At 43.5% G+C, this 17,105-nt stretch overlaps 1 protein-coding gene across 4 annotated transcripts in view; it reads right to left on the bottom strand.

The window, feature by feature from the left end:
- Positions 1-4,484: 4,484 nt before the first annotated feature.
- The window catches only part of prrx1b (paired related homeobox 1b), a 25,583-nt gene continuing 12,962 nt past the window's right edge, over positions 4,485-17,105 (bottom strand). Inside the window, exons 2-6 of one of the 4 annotated variants that reach the window (XR_010666503.1) lie at positions 16,082-16,257; positions 11,930-12,111; positions 9,552-9,617; positions 5,432-5,516; positions 5,156-5,295 (exon numbers count right to left, since the gene is read on the bottom strand). Coding sequence is in view for 3 of the 4 variants with exons in the window: in XM_065955560.1 (XP_065811632.1) it covers positions 5,163-5,295; positions 9,552-9,617; positions 11,930-12,111; positions 16,082-16,257 (557 nt within the window). In the remaining variant the exon portion in view is untranslated. Of the gene's footprint in view, positions 5,393-5,431; positions 5,517-9,551; positions 9,618-11,929; positions 12,112-16,081; positions 16,258-17,105 lie in introns of all 4 variants that reach the window. The other 3 variants (XM_065955560.1, XM_065955562.1, XM_065955561.1) reach the window with 3 other exon arrangements.

Below are 17,105 nucleotides of genomic sequence, written 5' to 3' on the forward strand. Positions count from 1 at the left end.
CCCTTCATGACATCACAAAGGGCAGTAGCCCCTCCCCCAGGTGGATGACACTCCCACAGTTAGGTGTTTATTCTGCCCTCTGAGTCTGCCTTCTCACCGTAAACAATAGGACATGGAGCGAGAAAGCACCGAGTACACCCAAGCACTTCCAGAGAGGGGGCGTGGTCAGACACAGCTCATTTACATATTTAAAGGTACAGACACAGAAACAGCCTGTTCTGAGCAGGGCTGAAATAGAGGGGTTTATAGACATGATCAAATACAGGATCAGAGTGGATTTAGAACAAGAAACTTCACACACATGTTTTGAGGAGCTCTGAGACTTATTTACACTGAAGAAGAAGAGGAGGATATGTGAACTTAAAAGTCAATTTTTTTTGTCATAATCATCTTTTCTTAAAACTAACCGAGTAGTTTTGGCATCTAATCGTCGTCGTTTTGGAGCTTTACCAAAAATGTGTTTTTAAGTATCAATACTTCTGGATTATGTTTTAAAAACTACAAGGAGGCTTTTTTAATAAACTATGAAGGACGTTAAGTCCTGAATGTACATGCCATTATGTCAGTTAGGATCATTTTTATATGGGACTTAGACCTAAATGTTTGAGCTTGTTCTACTTTGTCATCTAAGTTCCCCAAACTGTTTGTTTTTTTGGTCAAGACTTTGGTCATACTTTCGATCAAAAAAACAATATAACTAATTTCACACTTCACATTGACAAAGAAAAAGATTCTGCAATAGATATTTTCTATGATTCTGAAAGTTAATCAGCACATACATGTGTTTGGAAAGTAACACAATTTGTCTTTGACCCTGGATATTGAAGTCGGAGAGAGGGGTTTCAGATGCAACGAAAAAACTAGACAAGTACTTTTGTTTGAATCACCAGACGTCTTTACTCTCTGTACACTCCGTTTCTAAAACACAGGAGGGAAATGATGCTCTGCACAAACGTCAAACATGAATTGAAGAAGCTCTGTGCTGCTTTCTGTAGTTAATCGAGATCTCCCATTGACCTTGACATGATTTAAAGGAAGTCATTAAATAAATCTGAAATCCTGTTTTCACTTTCAGGAGAAGTCGGTGGTCATCAGAGAGAGTTAGTGTCTTGTTTTCAGGAAAAAAAGCAGCAAACGTTTTAAAACGTCCTGAATGAAAGGAAGAAGCGGTCTGCGGCGATGAGAGAACGGTCCATATGGTGATCAGCGCTAACCTTGAGAAGGCAGCTTGAAGCTGATTATGTTTCCCTCACGGGCCCTGCAGAGGGTGCGTTACAGCGTGCGTGTGTGTGTTTATGAAGAGTGTGTAATAATAGTGACTTAATCACACAAACAGTGCAACCTCTCCGTCAACTCGACTTTGCGTGGAAACTCCACATCTCGGGACATTCTTTTGGTTGTTCACCCAAACCACACACTGTTAACAGCTGTGCAGTATTTCACTCTGAGAGAGAGAGAGATTCTTCTCTCTGTGCCGAGCTCGCTTCCAAAACCACTCATTAATAAAGTATTTGTGATCATGTGGCACAAAGATCGCCGCATGCAGAGAGGGAGGGGGTGCAGAGACACAGAGGAAGAAGAGGAGGAGGAGGGAAGAAACGAGGAGAAAAGAGATAAAAGAGGAGAAGGAGGAGGTGGATGTTTTAAGTCAGAGGGGTTAAGAAACTCTTTCCCGCTCTCTTACACACACACACACACACACACACACACACACACACACACACACACTCTGCACGCAGACTCCCCGCCCCTCCCTCGCTCTCACTGTCTCCTCTGTAATGAGCTCCAGATGTGCTGCTGAGGATGGGGGTGGGTGGGTGAGGCTGGGGGAGGAGGAGGGGGGGGTGGGGGGTGTGGTGGTGGGGGTAGCTGCCTTGCATGTCATGTGCTCAGGCGTGGAGAGACGCTGTCCGAGGGGACGCTGTCAGGCCTGATGGAGTGGCCGGCCAGAGCCTAGGGGCGAGGGGGGAGGCGGGAGGGGGAGGAGGAGGGGGAGGGGGAGGAGGTGACGGGTGGGGGGGGGTCAAAAAGATCTCCACATCTGGAATCACTTCAGGTCAGCCCCGGTCCTGGCCGTGAAAGGTGATACCGGGCGCCTGGCAGGGGAGGGGGGGGGGGGGGGGGGGCGGTGGGTTTGACACTGGACATACCACAGTCAGGGATCAACGATCAGGAAAAACAAGCGAGCGCAGAGAATAAAACGGCTGCAAAATAAACAGAAATATCCCTTTTTTTTATGTGGCGGAGACGTTCGGACAAAACCCTTCAAACACATCGATGAAGCGTCGACTCGACCTCGAGCAGAGACCGTAACTCCTGAAATACATCATTTCATTTACTGCAGAGGACAAAAAGATCGACTACAGAGTCAAAGTAAAAACATAATAAACACGTGAAGCAGTTTGACCTTCAGAATTAGACGTAAAGCAAATGAAAACCACCAAAAAGGGTTCTAAAATCAGATCAGTTAAAGGGATTTCTAATGAGAGGAGAAATGATCAGATTATTACAAACATTCATCATGCAGCTTCTGTTTTTGAAGATTTCTGTCCTGCATCCTGGAGGCTTTTTTTTTTTACTTTTTCTCCTTTAAAAGCTCAAATCTGAAACTGTAAAGATTGTACAGACATTACTATCCGAGCTATAAAGTCTCTAATAAAAATGTTAAACTTGCTTAGAATGAGTTGCACTTGATAAATAATGAAGCAGATCGCGAGAGGAACAACTGGATAAGTGATGACGGATGATTGAAGCAGTTTAACGTCAGGAAACAAGCGACAGCACAGGAGAAAAGTTTCCTAAAATCACTTCAAACTAATTTTTTTGTAGACTTGAATTTATCAAGACGATACGGGTCATCACATCCTGACATTATCAAAGACAGAAAATTTCTACCTGACCACACAGATCTTTAGTCAGCTCATGTTGAAAGAGAAATCTGAATCTGTCAGACTTAAACTCTGACGCCTCTAAAGAATTGAAAACACTCTCATGAAGTGTGACATTTATCCTAAAGAGAGAGCGCTAAAATACGACATGAAGAAACAGAGAAACTGACGACAGACGTTTAAAGAATTAAACTTCACTTCAGTTTCACTTCAGGAAAGAAGACACAAAGCAGAGACGATCAGAGAGAGATTTAGTGTTTTTTTTAAAAGCCAAATTGAGCAGAAGACAATGTAATTTTAACTTAAAGTGTAGATGAAGTTTCAGGACGTGTGAGATGTTCGTTATCTGCAAAGTGAAGTTAAACGTGAAGCTTTTTGAATGGAGTTTGGTTCAGGACGGAGCAGCAGAGCGGAACAATCTGAAGCAGTAAACAACAAACTTCACTTGAGTAACGATTCCAAAAGCTACATGCTCGAGTCGGCACACTTTCTGGAACGATCAAAACTCTTCAACATCAGCCGCCGTCTCACCCGGCTCCTCGCTTGTTGCCCGTGAGAGCCGCTGGAGGACGAGTGTCGACATGTGTTTGTTGACGGCGAGAGGTTACGAGAGGGGTGAGAAGAAGAAACACCTTTGTGTGACAGCCGCGGAGCTTCAATGAGGCCCCGGGGCCCTCCATATTAAGGAGAGGATTTCCCTGCTCATAAATATCCCCGTTTCTCTTTTTTAAAGATGGAAATCTCACTTCGGGGGTAATCAGCGGGAAAAAAGAAAACACACAAAGCAGGAACAGCTTGAGTTTTCAGCGAGGGAGAGTCAGCCCTCGTGCTGTAAATCTTTCTTTTATGGGGACGAGCACGAGGGCCGACATCATCCAGCTCTCCAAACTGTAAACACACTTAACTTCCTCATGTTTCTGAAACTTGACTGTTACGCTGAGTTCTCATTTTATTGTTTCATGACGATTTAAAAACACTTTGAATTCACTCTCTACTAACGCTCAGTGATTGTTCCCCCTTCTCTTCAAAATGAAAGGTCACATATTCTGTAAAACCCACTTCTCCATGTTCCTCTAACACTAATATGTGTCTCTAGTCTGTCTACAAACCCCTCAATGATGAGAAAAGTTCATCCTCTCCATCTTCTGCCTGCTCCACTTTTCAGAAAATGTGTGCTCAAACAGGCCGTTTGGAGATTTTCCCTTCATGACATCACAAAGGGCAGTAGCCCCTCCCCCTGGTGGGTGACACTCCCACAGCTAGGTGTTTGTTCTGCCCTCTGAGTCTGCCTTCTCACCGTAAACAATAGGACATGGAGCGAGAAAGCACCTAAGCCCTTCCAAAGAGGGGGCGTGGTCAGACACAGCTCATTTACATATTTAAAGGTACAGACACAGAAACAGCCTGTTCTGAGCAGGGGTTTATAGACATGATCAAATACAGGATCAGAGTGGATTTAGAACAAGAAACTTCACACACATGTTTTGAGGAGCTCTGAGACTTATTTACACTGGAGACCGCCATCAATGGGACTCCAGCGCCCCCTGCAGGATCAGACGGGTTGACGTGGTGGAATTGGACACTTTGCCATGCGCATTGCTTGAAATGCATCTTTTATTAATATACACGTTTTTTTATTCTGTTACAATTAAAAGGATATCATAGAAAATGAAGAGAGAGAATCTTCTGCTCTTGGAATCAGAAATACATTAGCCTCTCCTTTATACTGGACTATTACATGAAACTCGTCAGTGGTATAACATGGAAACAAAACAACAAAATGATCTTCTAAAAAAAAAAAAAAAAAAAAAAAAAAAAAAAGCGTAAATGTCAGAGGAAGTGTTGTGGGGTTTAAAGGAGGTGTTGATCCAACACCGCGGCCAAAGGCACACAAAAAAGGAACTCCACGTAGTCCGTACACGAGTCTCCGGCGATAAAAGCACAATTATTTTATGAAAAATGAATTTCAGTCACAATGACACGATAAAAAACTACACACATATTCGGCTACAGCATCCAGTCCAGATGTCTTTTTTGTACAAATATGAGTTCAGTGACGCTCAGGAGGAGTTAAAAAAAAAAAAAGAAAAAAAAAAGGCGTTTCAGGGAAAATCCTGTCATCACTCGCTCTCCAACTTTTTTTTGCATAAAGGCGTGAAAACACCACCGAGGCTCCAGGAAGGAGAGGAGGCTTCATGATCCAGAGACGGTGTAAGTCTGCAGGGGTCCCCCCCCCCCCTCCCGCCCCCCTCCCGCCCCTCGCCTCTCCTCCTCTCAGTTGACCGTGGGCACCTGGTTCAAGCTGTACTCCTTGGCTTTGAGCCGCAGGTTGGCGATGCTGTTGGCCATGTTCATTCCCTGGGACGTGTTGTTGTTGGAGCAGGTGGGCGGGTAGGTTGCCATGGTGCTGAGAGACAAGAGGAGGTGGAAGAGAGGAGAGAGGAGGGGAAAGAGGTTACATCACCTGAGTCTGACGGCGAGCTGAAGCTCAGCGTGAGCCGCAGCTGTGGAAATATGCAGAAAAAAGTGTGAAAAGGATTTACATGAAATGTGACGTTAACACACTCGCAGCCAGAAAACGACTCAAAGCAACTTTAAAGTGTGACTCGAGTGTTTCCAAACTCGGCCCTGTTTGGACATATTTTGAAGTTTAAACGTCTAAAAGGTGCAAAGAGAGAATGAAACAGTTCCAGGAGATTTCTTCAGCCTGCAGCAGTGAGGCAGGCTGTAACAGATGAAGGTTCTCGATTAAAGAGCGTTCATTAAGAGTTGTTTGGTTTTTGTCCCTTGCAGGCTCCGGTAGTTATTCTAAGAGTCTGACAACATCACAGAAAGGATCCTACAGAGAGAGACCTTTTTGTAAAATAAAAGGAAGCAGGGGAAATGCACAGAGGTGTCAAAAGTATTGACATTCATTACTCAGGTAGAAGTATAGATACTAGGCTTTAAAAAGACTTCTGTAAAAGTTGAAGTATCAACTCAAGCTTTTTACTCAAGTAAAAATGTAAAAGTACTGGTTTCAAAACTACTTAAAGTATAAAAGTAAAAGTAATGTAAGGGGGAAAAAATGCCATTAAGGACAAAAGCTTAGGCCGCACCACATAGTGCACTACCCCACCTCCCCAAAAAAAACATTTTTCTAAAGGCCATAATGACTATAATGTTATATTAAAATGTTAATGTTGAAACATTTGGGAAAAGTTTTTTTTTTTTGTGTGTTTTGTTTTTTAACGATGACAAGCCGGAATGAAATAGGAGTAACAAGGCTATTTTTAAAATGTAAGGAGTAGAAAGTACAGATAACTGAGTGAAAATTTAAAAAGTAGAAGTAAAAAGTTGGCTGAAAAATAATTACTTAAGTATAAATACTCAAAATTTCTACTTAAGTAAGGTAACGAAGTATTTGTACTTAGTTACTTGACACCTCTGGAAATGCAGCATTGTTTTCAGTAACAGATTACTTTGATGAAAAACTTGATTACTTGATTTGAGGAACTAACGCGCTACCTGACTCATCGCTACAAAAAAGTAATCTGAGTACTCGGATTACTATGTGGTCCGTGTTACTTCATCGCTCTCTTCAGTGCCACCAGACTCACAAAAACTCTCATTTAACTTTGATGAAAACAGGAGTTGCTGATCTACAGCTGCCTCACGTGCAAAAAAAAAAGTATTGTGCAACTGTGTAGATTTGGCTGCATGGTGGTTGGTTGTTTGTCTTTAGATGTCAGCCCTGTGATTGGCTGGTGAACAGTCCATGGTGTAACCCCGCCTCTGAACCAATGACAGCTGGGATCGGCTCCACCCCCCCCTTGGCCCCTAACAGGCAAAGCGGCATAGATAATGGATGGATGGAAATGTGGTGTTTATAACACACACACAAAAACTGATCAAAGCCGCAGAGGAGCAAAAAACTCGTTGCGATCTCCGAGGTCAAAATTCATGTTTTTGTCGATGGAGTCTGGTTGCTTTTTAGGATAGCGATGTAACCAGTGTTTGTGGTTAAAAACACCCAAATCTGTAGCTAATCTCTCCGTCATGATGTCACAGACTTAGAACAACAGTCTGAGCCTGTCAGGGTCAAAAACAACTTTTTAGAAGACACTTTTTTTTTATCGGATGAATTTTCTGCAGTGGATCAGGTTGCAGCCGTTACAGCCTGTTTCACCTGCTGAAGAAACCTGCAGGAGTGACATGGATTAACAGAAGATACAGGACCGCCCCTTTAACCGGTGTTTTTGCACATTTCATCTGACCGTACATCCCGTTGTTCAGGAATGTAAGCTTTATCTATGCACATTTTAGTGTTTCTTTTTCGAGTAACTCAGGTCAGGTCTTAACTCACAAACAGCTCAGGAGAAGAAGACGTCGTCTCTCCCATTTCATCAGTCAGCAGTCGTCAGTTTCACACACAGAGCACGCCTTATTCTGTATTTAACGAGGCGCACATCATCACCAGACTCTGGCTTTCATGTAGTTAAATTAAAAACAGCACTTTTATCCGCATGCCTTGACTCATCTGGACGTGTTTTTATGGAGCGAGATATCAAAGAGTTTGTTTTAGTGGGCAGGGTCGGATCTGCTTTGACAACAGAAGAAGAAGAAACTGGTCATGTGGTATCGTCAGGTGACTCTCTCAGTCTCAGTCGTGGAGTACTGAGCTGTTTTTTTTAAATAGTGAGTCTTTTAATTAATCGAACCTAATTGAACCTCCAGAGGTCAACAAAGCAGCGACCTCCGGTGTTGAAACATGAAGCCGATGCTGAAGTGTAAAATCCTGCAGTTCCTGGAGTGTCCACTAGAGGCTGGCTGCAGAAGCACAGGAAGTCACATACACACCCATTCTAAAAAGCCTGTTTTTACAGCAGAGATGAACATGTTTACAGCCTGGTTCAAAAAACCAAATAGGTGTGATTAGCTCATGTCTGGATGGACACACACTGTACGGGGGGGTGAATGTTTTGATGACTCATCAGTTTTGATTTGATGAAGGATAAGAGTTATTCACAATAAGGCGTGTAGCTGACCTGATTGACAGGTGGGCGCGGTGTAATGGTTTGTCAGGAGGTTTAAAACCCGCCTCAGCTCCAGCTCTCAGCCGGTCGTTAGTTTGACTGAAAGTTAGACTGAGACAGCATTTCCAGCATGGAGACATGGAGATGGGTGACATCACTCAGGCTTTGTGCATTAAAATCTATAGTCTACGAGTTCAGCGTTAATTTTCCTCCTATAACTTTGTCAACTTAATATGATTTTTGCGTCCTTGTCTGATTTTTTGTATCTACATTTTCTTCTCTTTTCACATTTTGCAGAAGTACTGAGGTGTTTCTTACATCCTCACATCTTCTCTCTTTCTCTCGCTCGCTCTCGCTCTAGTCTCTCTCTCTCTGTCTCTCTCTCCCTCTCTCTAGTCTCTCTCTCTCTCTCTCTCTAGTCTCTCTCTCTCTCTCTCTCTCTCTCTCTCATCTCTCTCTCTAGTCTCTCTCTCTGTCTCTCTCTCTCTCTAGTCTCTCTCTCTCTCTCTCTCTCTCTAGTGTCTCTCTCTCTCTCTCTAGCTCTCTCTCTCTCTCTCTCTCTCTCTCTCTCTCTCTCTCTCTAGTCTCTCTCCTCTGTCTCTCTCTCTCTCTAGTCTCTCTCTCTGTCTCTCTCTCTCTCTCTCTCTCTCTCTCTCTCTCTCTCTCTCTCTCTCTCTCTAGTCTCTCTCTCTCTCTCTCTCACATCACAGACCTGTTGGAGTGGAAATCAGGCACCTACATGACCCGTTCTTCTGATTGGCTCGTTCTTAAAGTCCCTCAAGCTTTCCCTAAACCTCTGTAAATCTGCATTTTCTTTTGATGACCTCAAATTGACTGAAAGCCCTCCAGTAAACTCTGAAGGTCGGAGTCCGTCCCTCTCTTGCAGAGTTTAGACACGTTGTTTCCAACTGTCGACGTTTTAAACGATCTCAGTTGTTTCTGTCATTGATTTTAAGTGTGTGTTGTTGTTTTGCTTGTTTTAATGTGCATGTAATCTCGACAACGTTGGAAATGTGAGAAACCTCGATGCCCCTTCCAGAATAAATAAAGATAAATATCCAGAATAAATAAAGATAAAGATAAATTGAACTGAATGACTCTGAATGTGCTGCAGGAATTTCTCTTTTTGCAAACACAACACATCCGTATTTTCTAACCTCAGCCTCGGCACGTCGCATTGTTTTATTTTGTTTCTCTTCTTCTCTGATATTTGTTGTTTTTTAAACCATGTGGATAAACTGTGATGTGAGTTTTTAAAGCGCTGCATGTGAGATTCTCTGCACCATCACTTGATTTAATAGAAAATAAAAAGCACATTTGCTCCCGGATGGATTCTCCGAGCAGCTTTTAATCTGCAGGATTTGTTGTTTTTACTGCGTTCAAAAATAACAGATAAATTCTCTTTAGAAAAGCAGCAGAAATGTGCAAAAACACCCGAGGGATCCTTTTAGCGATCAAGCTGAAATAAATCTGAAACAAAAACATTCAGAAAAAAAGAAAATCAAACAAATCAGAAAACGAATCAAAGAAGGCTTTTTTAAAAACTCAGAAATGTGAAAACACAGCAGCATCCTTCCCTTCAAGGAGCATGCGGCTGTGTTTTTCTTCAACAGTTTAAGAAGTGAATGTAGTAAAAGGGAAAGCGTACTTGTTCTCTGAGGGCAGCATTTTCTGTGGCACCCGCACTGGCCCCCCCTCCGGCATCGGATACCAGCTTTAGGATAATATACAGGGAAGTGTTAGCACCACATTAGCCTCTTCCACATAGCATTATTCCACATCAGAACTTCCCCTCTCCGCTTTCTGCGTCCGCTTACACAACCCCTTCAGAGTGAGTTGGAGCCGCAGGCCGCAGGCTTTGACATTTGATCCCGAGTTTCATAACGGAGGATTACAGTAAATCACGACCAATGTAACCAGAGTCACAAAAAAATGTTGCCCAGTAGAGCTCTGTCTCTCTGCTGTAGTGTAGCACAGAGGGGGTCACACGGGGTCAACGGGGGATTTAATACGCTTTGTTTTCACATTATCACCTCATCAGGAGGGGTCACAGCATCGGGCCCCCCCCAGCTCGCTCGCCCTCTCCCTCGCTCACTCGCTCATGCTGACAGAGCACGAGGGACGGGAGCGAGGGAGAGGAAAAGGGTGTTTTCATTCAACATAATTAGTTTGGAGTTAGAAATGTGCAGAGAGATGACGGTTAGAGAAACAGGGCGAGGGGGAAACGTGTCTGCAGGGACGTCAGAGCAGAGTTTAGAAAGAAAGAGAGAGAGAGAGAGAAAGGAAAACGCACAGCGATGAATCTCAGCTTTTCATTGTGACCTTGGCTCTATTTTTAATCATTTAAAAATGAAGGGTTGGCAAACTTTGTGATCTCACAAGTTTTAGAACAACAACATCTTTTGTCATGTTAATCGTCAAATAGTTTTGAGAAGTACAAATGCTTTTAAATAACAACAGATCGTCTGCCATTTTTTTAAATTCAAAAAGCTGCTGCAAGCGAAAGAGAGCTGATCCCGCCTCGCCTCTGTAACCACCTCTGAAGAAGGTACAAAGGTACGCTCGCGCCCCTAGCAACACATAGACGATGAATGGTTTTGACAGCGTTGTGCGGCGCTTACAGCATCCCATCTGAAAGGCCCCTCACTGACGCTTTGGAGGACGTGTAAAATACAGAATGACTCTGTAACTGGCTTTAAAGTTTCTGTTTGTCGCGTTTTGTTGTTTAAATAAAGTTTGATTGAATGATAAAAAAAGAGAGAGAGAACACTGTGCTGAGCCCAGGTGGATCCGAGGAGATGAAGACGTTCAGAGAAACTATGAGGAGTATGTGCAGGTAGAGGAGGAGGAGGAAATGAAACAATAACACAGAGCACGGTGTGTGTGTGTGTGTGTGTGTGTGTGTGTGTGTGTGTGTCTGTGTGTGTGTGTGTGTGTCTGTGTGTGTGTTTGTGTCACGGCGGCGTTAACATGGTTATTCTGGTCTCGCTGGATGTGAATGAATGTTCAGCAGCAGAGAACGGACAGAACGTTCTGCAGGCTTCTGTTTGAACTGAACTCCAGAAATCAATTACACTCGACCACTTTTCACTGAACGCTGTTTTTTTAAATATCTGACACGTTCTTTCCACTTTCACTTTTAATTTTTCCTCTTTGTTTTTTCTTCCTCCAACGATTCCATAAGTCCTGAATTCAGGGCTGTTCTCTTTCCACTCTCCTTAAATCTGTTTTCACTCGTTCTTTAAGGTTGTGTCTGAATTCACACACTCGTTCCCTCCTCCCTTCATAGGGTCCTACATGTTGTCGACTTCATAGTGCACTCATTTGGCGCAATTAGAAAACCTGTCAGACACTTCTCGCTCTCGACAGTGACATCATTACTGTCACACAACTAAAACGTGCAGCTCAACGCCAGCTGAGGGTCAATAATTAAGGGAATGATTTAAAGGGTTAAAGGTCACATACTATCCTAAATGTTCCTCTAACACTAATATGTGTCTCTAGTCCGTCTACAAACCCCCCCTTGATGAGAAAAGTCCATCCTCTCTGTCTTGTGTGCTCAAACAGGCCGTTTGGAGGTTTTCCCTTCATGACATCACAAAGGGCAGTAGCCCCTCCCCCAGGTGGGTGACACTCCCACAGCTAGGTGTTTGTTCTGCCCTCTGAGTCTGCCTTCTCACCGTAAACAATAGGACATGGAGCGAGAAAGACCGAGACACCCAAGCCCTTCCAGAGAGGGGGCGTGGTCAGACACAGCTCATTTACATATTTAAAGGTACAGAAACAGCTCATTTACATATTTAAAGGTACAGACACAGAAACAGCCTGTTCTGAGCAGGGCTGAAATAGAGGGGTTTATAGACATGATCAAATACAGGATCAGAGTGGATTTAGAATAATATATGACCTTTACGTTTGGCTGCCTTTATCTTCAGTGTTAGTCGTTAGTACAGAAACAGTGAACTTAAAGCGTCCCATTGTGATGTGAACACCAAAGAAGAAAAAAAAAAGCAGAGTGGATTTTACCTGTAGGGGGCGGCGCTGCCCCAGGACAGGTAGTCATTTGGGCGCGGTGCTGGACGCGGAACGATCGGTTGCTCCACCGCCGTCACGTCTCCGGAGTACGACTTGAGGAGGGAGGCGTTTTTGCTGGCCAGCATGGCGCGCTCGTTCCTGCGAAACTTCGCTCTCCTGTTCTGAAACCAAACCTGCAAAGAAGAGAGGAGACGCGCAGGGTGACGGATGAGACGATGCTGCAAACATGGATTAATCTTTACAAACGCCAAGCTACATGTAGGTCCAGATGTGGACATGAAAAATCCTACATAAATATTTAAGAGCTTCTAAGAGCTAAAATAAACACCCTGAAAATGGCGGCTTGAAATGAGCAGAGTTCTTTGTGTGTGTTTCTGGTTTATGAAGGATTATTTGTTCATGAGGTGTTAACAGCTTTCAGTAAATCAAACTCATGAACATCGTCGTCACACTGCAGCATGATCTCAGATCAGGCCGTGTTTGTTTTTGTGTTTTTTCTGTTGCCATCCCTAAAGAATGCACAGGCCGAGTAACACTGTTAAAGTGGAGCCTGTTTTGTTTTCAGGCTTCGTTAACTCTTACAAAAACAATCTGAAGAAAGGAAAGTGAGAGTTGTCAGACACAGTTTCTGTATACACACGAGGTAACTATGGACGAGGGGCGTGTCCAGAGGGGAAACCTGGAAATCTGATAGGCTACCCCAGTTGGTAAATGGACTTGAGCTTGTATATTTCTTCTACCTACACATTCACACACTGATGGTAGAGGCTGCTGAGTCCATCAGTATTAACTCCATTCATACACCACTAACAAAGCAGCAGGAGCAACTTGGGGTTATGTGTCTTGTCCAAGGACACATTGGACATGTGGCTGCAGGAGCTGGGGATCAAACCCCCGACCTTCCAGTTAAACAACCTTCACTCAGTCAAACATAAGCAGAGCTTTGACCGCGGTGCAGATACACAACAACGATCTGAAAGAACTTTTTAGACATTAGAAAAAGTCGCTCCTAGCACTTGAATTTCTGGGTACTTTTGTGGGAACATGACGTCATCATACCCTCAACTTCTCCGATGAAATCTTGTGAAAAATTCTTGCATGCATGATCGTGCAAACTTCCTCCGCAGTTTGGAAAAAAAACACAAACTCCATCACAGCCCTCCTATGACTTCTCTTTAAGACAAATGCACAAGGTAGCATCTGGTAAGAGTCTGGCACCCTTTGCAGACTCGGTCCCTGGTTGTATTTCTGCAGGGACTCGTCACCTGTTTTTAATGTCATGACTGACTGTCTGTGTGGAACTCAAACTCCCAACAAAAGGAAAAAAGAGACCACAAAGATGTAAAGACGGATCAAAAAACAAAAGAGAAACTTTTTCTGAGGATTTTCTGAACAAAACACGTTCTTCATCCACACCTCCTCCACCTCCCTCCTTCTCTTGAGAACAACCCCCCCCTCCCCCTCCTCCCCCACCTTGCTAAACAGATGATGATGAGACTCTGGGGGTGCTAACGTTGTTCCTCGCTGTGAAATCAAATCCATTATTAGAAGCCGTGGGCGCTCACAGGGGCTCTCAGCTCGCTGACGCACGGCCTCAGGAATGAGCCCAAAGTCTGTGTTATCAAAGGATTTCTGCATGGCGCTCTGCTCCACATTAATCACAGATGTTCTGCCTCTCTCTCCCTCCAACATCACCGTTTCCTCTTTCCCACTCACTCTGTCCACTCAGCTAACTCTCTCACTTCAAAAAAAGAATTAAAGACATATTTATCCTCGGTAAAGCGTCAGATACACTCTTATTTCTTCAGCAAATCACGATGAAACACAAAGCCTCTATGCTTTCAGAGGAAGAGTTGCATCGACTTTTCAAACACTTCCTTTAAGAAGAGAACATACTTTTTATTTCAAACCATATTGATATAAACAAGGTTGGGTTACAGGTAGCATGTCCCCCCTTTCCGTTCAAAATCAATGTTTCTCCTTTCATTTTAATCTGCTTTCTCTGCAAACATCCTCGTTTTTTAGCAGTAATGACCAAGAAGAAAGAAATTCTGATTATATGAATTCATGTCTTCTTTTCCCTGAGTTTTGTCTGCCAGGCTACCAACACGTTTGCCCTAAAGCGATCTCATTGGTGGAGCTTTTCTGGGGGGCTGTACTGAGGATGTTCTGCTGACGGAGGCTGTCATGCTGCAGGAATTTTCCCCTGCTGTGATTTAGGATGGTGCATCAGCATGTGGCTTTCTTTTTTTTTTGCAAATACGACCTATGTGATCCTGATTTTATAGCCAAATTAAAGAGCTGAGTAGTTAAATGCAACATGTCAACACTAGCAATGTGTGAATGTTGCTTTGAATGGCTGCATGGGGAACTCATGCAAAGACCTTTCTGGTGCAGATTCTGCAGAGTTCATCGTCGTGCAGGATCTTCTTTTTCATTCAGTGAAATGTTGAAATGTTACAAAACTGGCAAACTTTGTTTTAATCAAACAGAGCAGCTGCTTTTGTTTCCTAAATACAAAAAAAAAGTCTGATAGAGCTTTCAAGCGTGCACAAAACTCAGACTTTTTCCTGACAAAATGGTAAAATTAACGTGTGAAGTTGGGGTGAGCTGATGTGAGAACACAGGAGGAAATATTCAGGAAAATCCATCACGATGAGCGGGTTATTTAAGAGTGACTTTAAGGGAGCACTCACACAAAGCCGAGTCGGTAAGGGACTGACCGGGCCTGAGCACGGTTACCTCTTGTACATTTGGTCATAATACAACACATGCAGGTCTGCGCTTACTCTACAAGACAGGCGGACTCACAAAAAGTTTAAAAGGGACGCACGGGCACATCAGAGGACAACAAGCAAACAGTTTTTTGAACACTCACTTCATTATTTCATGTTTACTCCAAATACTGTGACCCAGTCAGCTTCTTTAACCTTAAATCTTAAATCACTTGAGTTTATCTTTTGCATGTGCTCAGGTTGAAAGGTATCATACTGGTTCATAAATGTACTTTAACATTAAACATGCAATCCTTAGAATCTGTGCATGAATCCTGAAGGTAAACAATCAACTTTTTGTTTTTTGTTGGTGAGTTTATTTGGATTTAGGTGATTCATTTGGTTTTCCACTTCACTCTGCTGACTTCCCAAATGCATGAAATTCTGACTCACTGCTCTGGATCAAAAAGTCCCCTTTTACAAAGACAGGAAGTGATTCATGGTTACACAATGTTGTTTATTTCATATTTTTTGATTTGCCGGTTAAAAAGCACTTCCATATTCAGCGTCAAAAACTTAAATTTGAGTAGAAAATGTAGCTGTGTAAAATAATCCTTCCCCCTCTTCTGTGACTGACTGTATTAGTTGGTGTGATGTCATTCATTTGGACAATCACTGCTTCATCTTTAGCTCCTGTTCGGCTGCAGCGCTCATGTGCGGAACACATTTGCCGTTTATCACTGATCTATAAACCTCGGAGGAAATTAGACGTCATTACATCCACTTTGTGATCACATGCAGCCCTTTGGGGGGAGTTCACAAACTGCTCGCAGACTCTAAATCCTCTGCAGCTCCTTAAGAGATCACGTCTCAGTCTGAGAGAAGGTTCTGACAAGTTCTTATCAGGGGGAGAAAACCGCATCGTGACACCTGAGCGTGCTCGTTAATACGACCTGATAACGAGTTGCCACCGAGGACGATTTTAACTGAATCTGTTAGCGGGAGAGCTAACAGATGAAGACACCCTGCTACTGCTTCCCACTGGAAAACACAAACTAATTCATCATAATCATTTAATGAATTCAATTTGGAAGTGTCTTGTCGTGCTGCCATGACAGGCACAACATGTTTATCGTTGCCGCTGAAACACAGAATGTTACGTCAAAGGCCGCTGCATGAGGAAGCGTGAGCTGCTACTGGAAGCTGCCGTCCTGTTGCTCTATAAGCTGCTGTGATAAAAACGTCATGTAAATTATACTCAGGGCGGTTTCACCTGGTCGTCATGACCACGGTCAACTCGGAGGTCGTTTAATCGGGGCTGGGGGGTGTAGTAGCAGGGAGTATCACTCCCATGATTCCTCGCCAGCCTCACAGACAGGTGATGTAACATAAGCCCCGTTGCAGTCCGCAGTGACATCACAGTTCATACCTGAACTCTGGCCTCGGTGAGGTTGACGCGGCGGGCCAGGTCCTCCCTGACGAAGGCGTCCGGGTAGTGTGTCCGCTCGAACACTCGCTCCAGAGCCTGCAGCTGGCTGCTGTTGAAGGTGGTCCTGTTCCTGCGCTGCTTCCTCTTCTTCTTCTCCTCCGTGTTCATCTGTTCATCTGCAGGAGAAGAAGAAAGAGGTGATGTCACATGACCTTTGCATGACTCTGTGGGAACACAGGTGTGCTGCTGATAAAACACATCTTTTTAAACTGGCTTATTCATAACTCCTTTACATCCTGGACATTTGTGTCTTTTTGTGTTTTTAATGTTAATTGTATTGTTTTGTTGTTACTTTGTTGTTTTTATCTCGGATTTGTAAGGTGACCTTGGCGCCTTTAAATAAAATGTATTATTATTATTATTATTATTATTATAATAGTTAAAGACATTCAGCTGCAGGAAATAAAACACAAAGAGAGTTTTCAAAGCTCCGTGTTGGAGCTCATCGAGTCCACCGCTGCTGCTTCAGGCTGTTCTGTTCATGTTCTCCCCGTGCATGTGTGGGTTCTCTCCTGGTACTACGGCTTCCTCCCACAGTCCAAAGACATGCTCGTTAGGTTAACTGCTGACTCTAAATTACCCGATAGGTGTGAATGTGAGTGTGGTGAAGATCAAATTGTGATTCTGGAACTGTTTTTAACTGTGCCTATTATTGCAAAAAACAACGAGTCACGACCAAACAGCAACATAAACCTACATTTCCTGACAGCAACACATTTCTACAAGCATCAAAAGTGACTGAGTGATGTTCAAAACAAACCAGGATAAAGTGACCTTCAGATTTAAATTTCTGCTACAGGAGGTAAAGTGCTGCAGTATTGCACATGTTTATGGAGTACTGGTGTAAATTGCATATATTCTGTTGAGCCTGTGACTTTAAAATGCTGGTGTGATTACACATCGCTCTGTTGCACAGAATGTATGCACATACTATCGCACTGGGGTTAGCATACATGTATGCAGG

Source organism: Labrus bergylta, chromosome 6 (genome assembly GCF_963930695.1).
Source record: "Labrus bergylta chromosome 6, fLabBer1.1, whole genome shotgun sequence".
In the NCBI taxonomy this organism is placed as follows: Eukaryota; Metazoa; Chordata; class Actinopteri; order Labriformes; family Labridae; genus Labrus; species Labrus bergylta.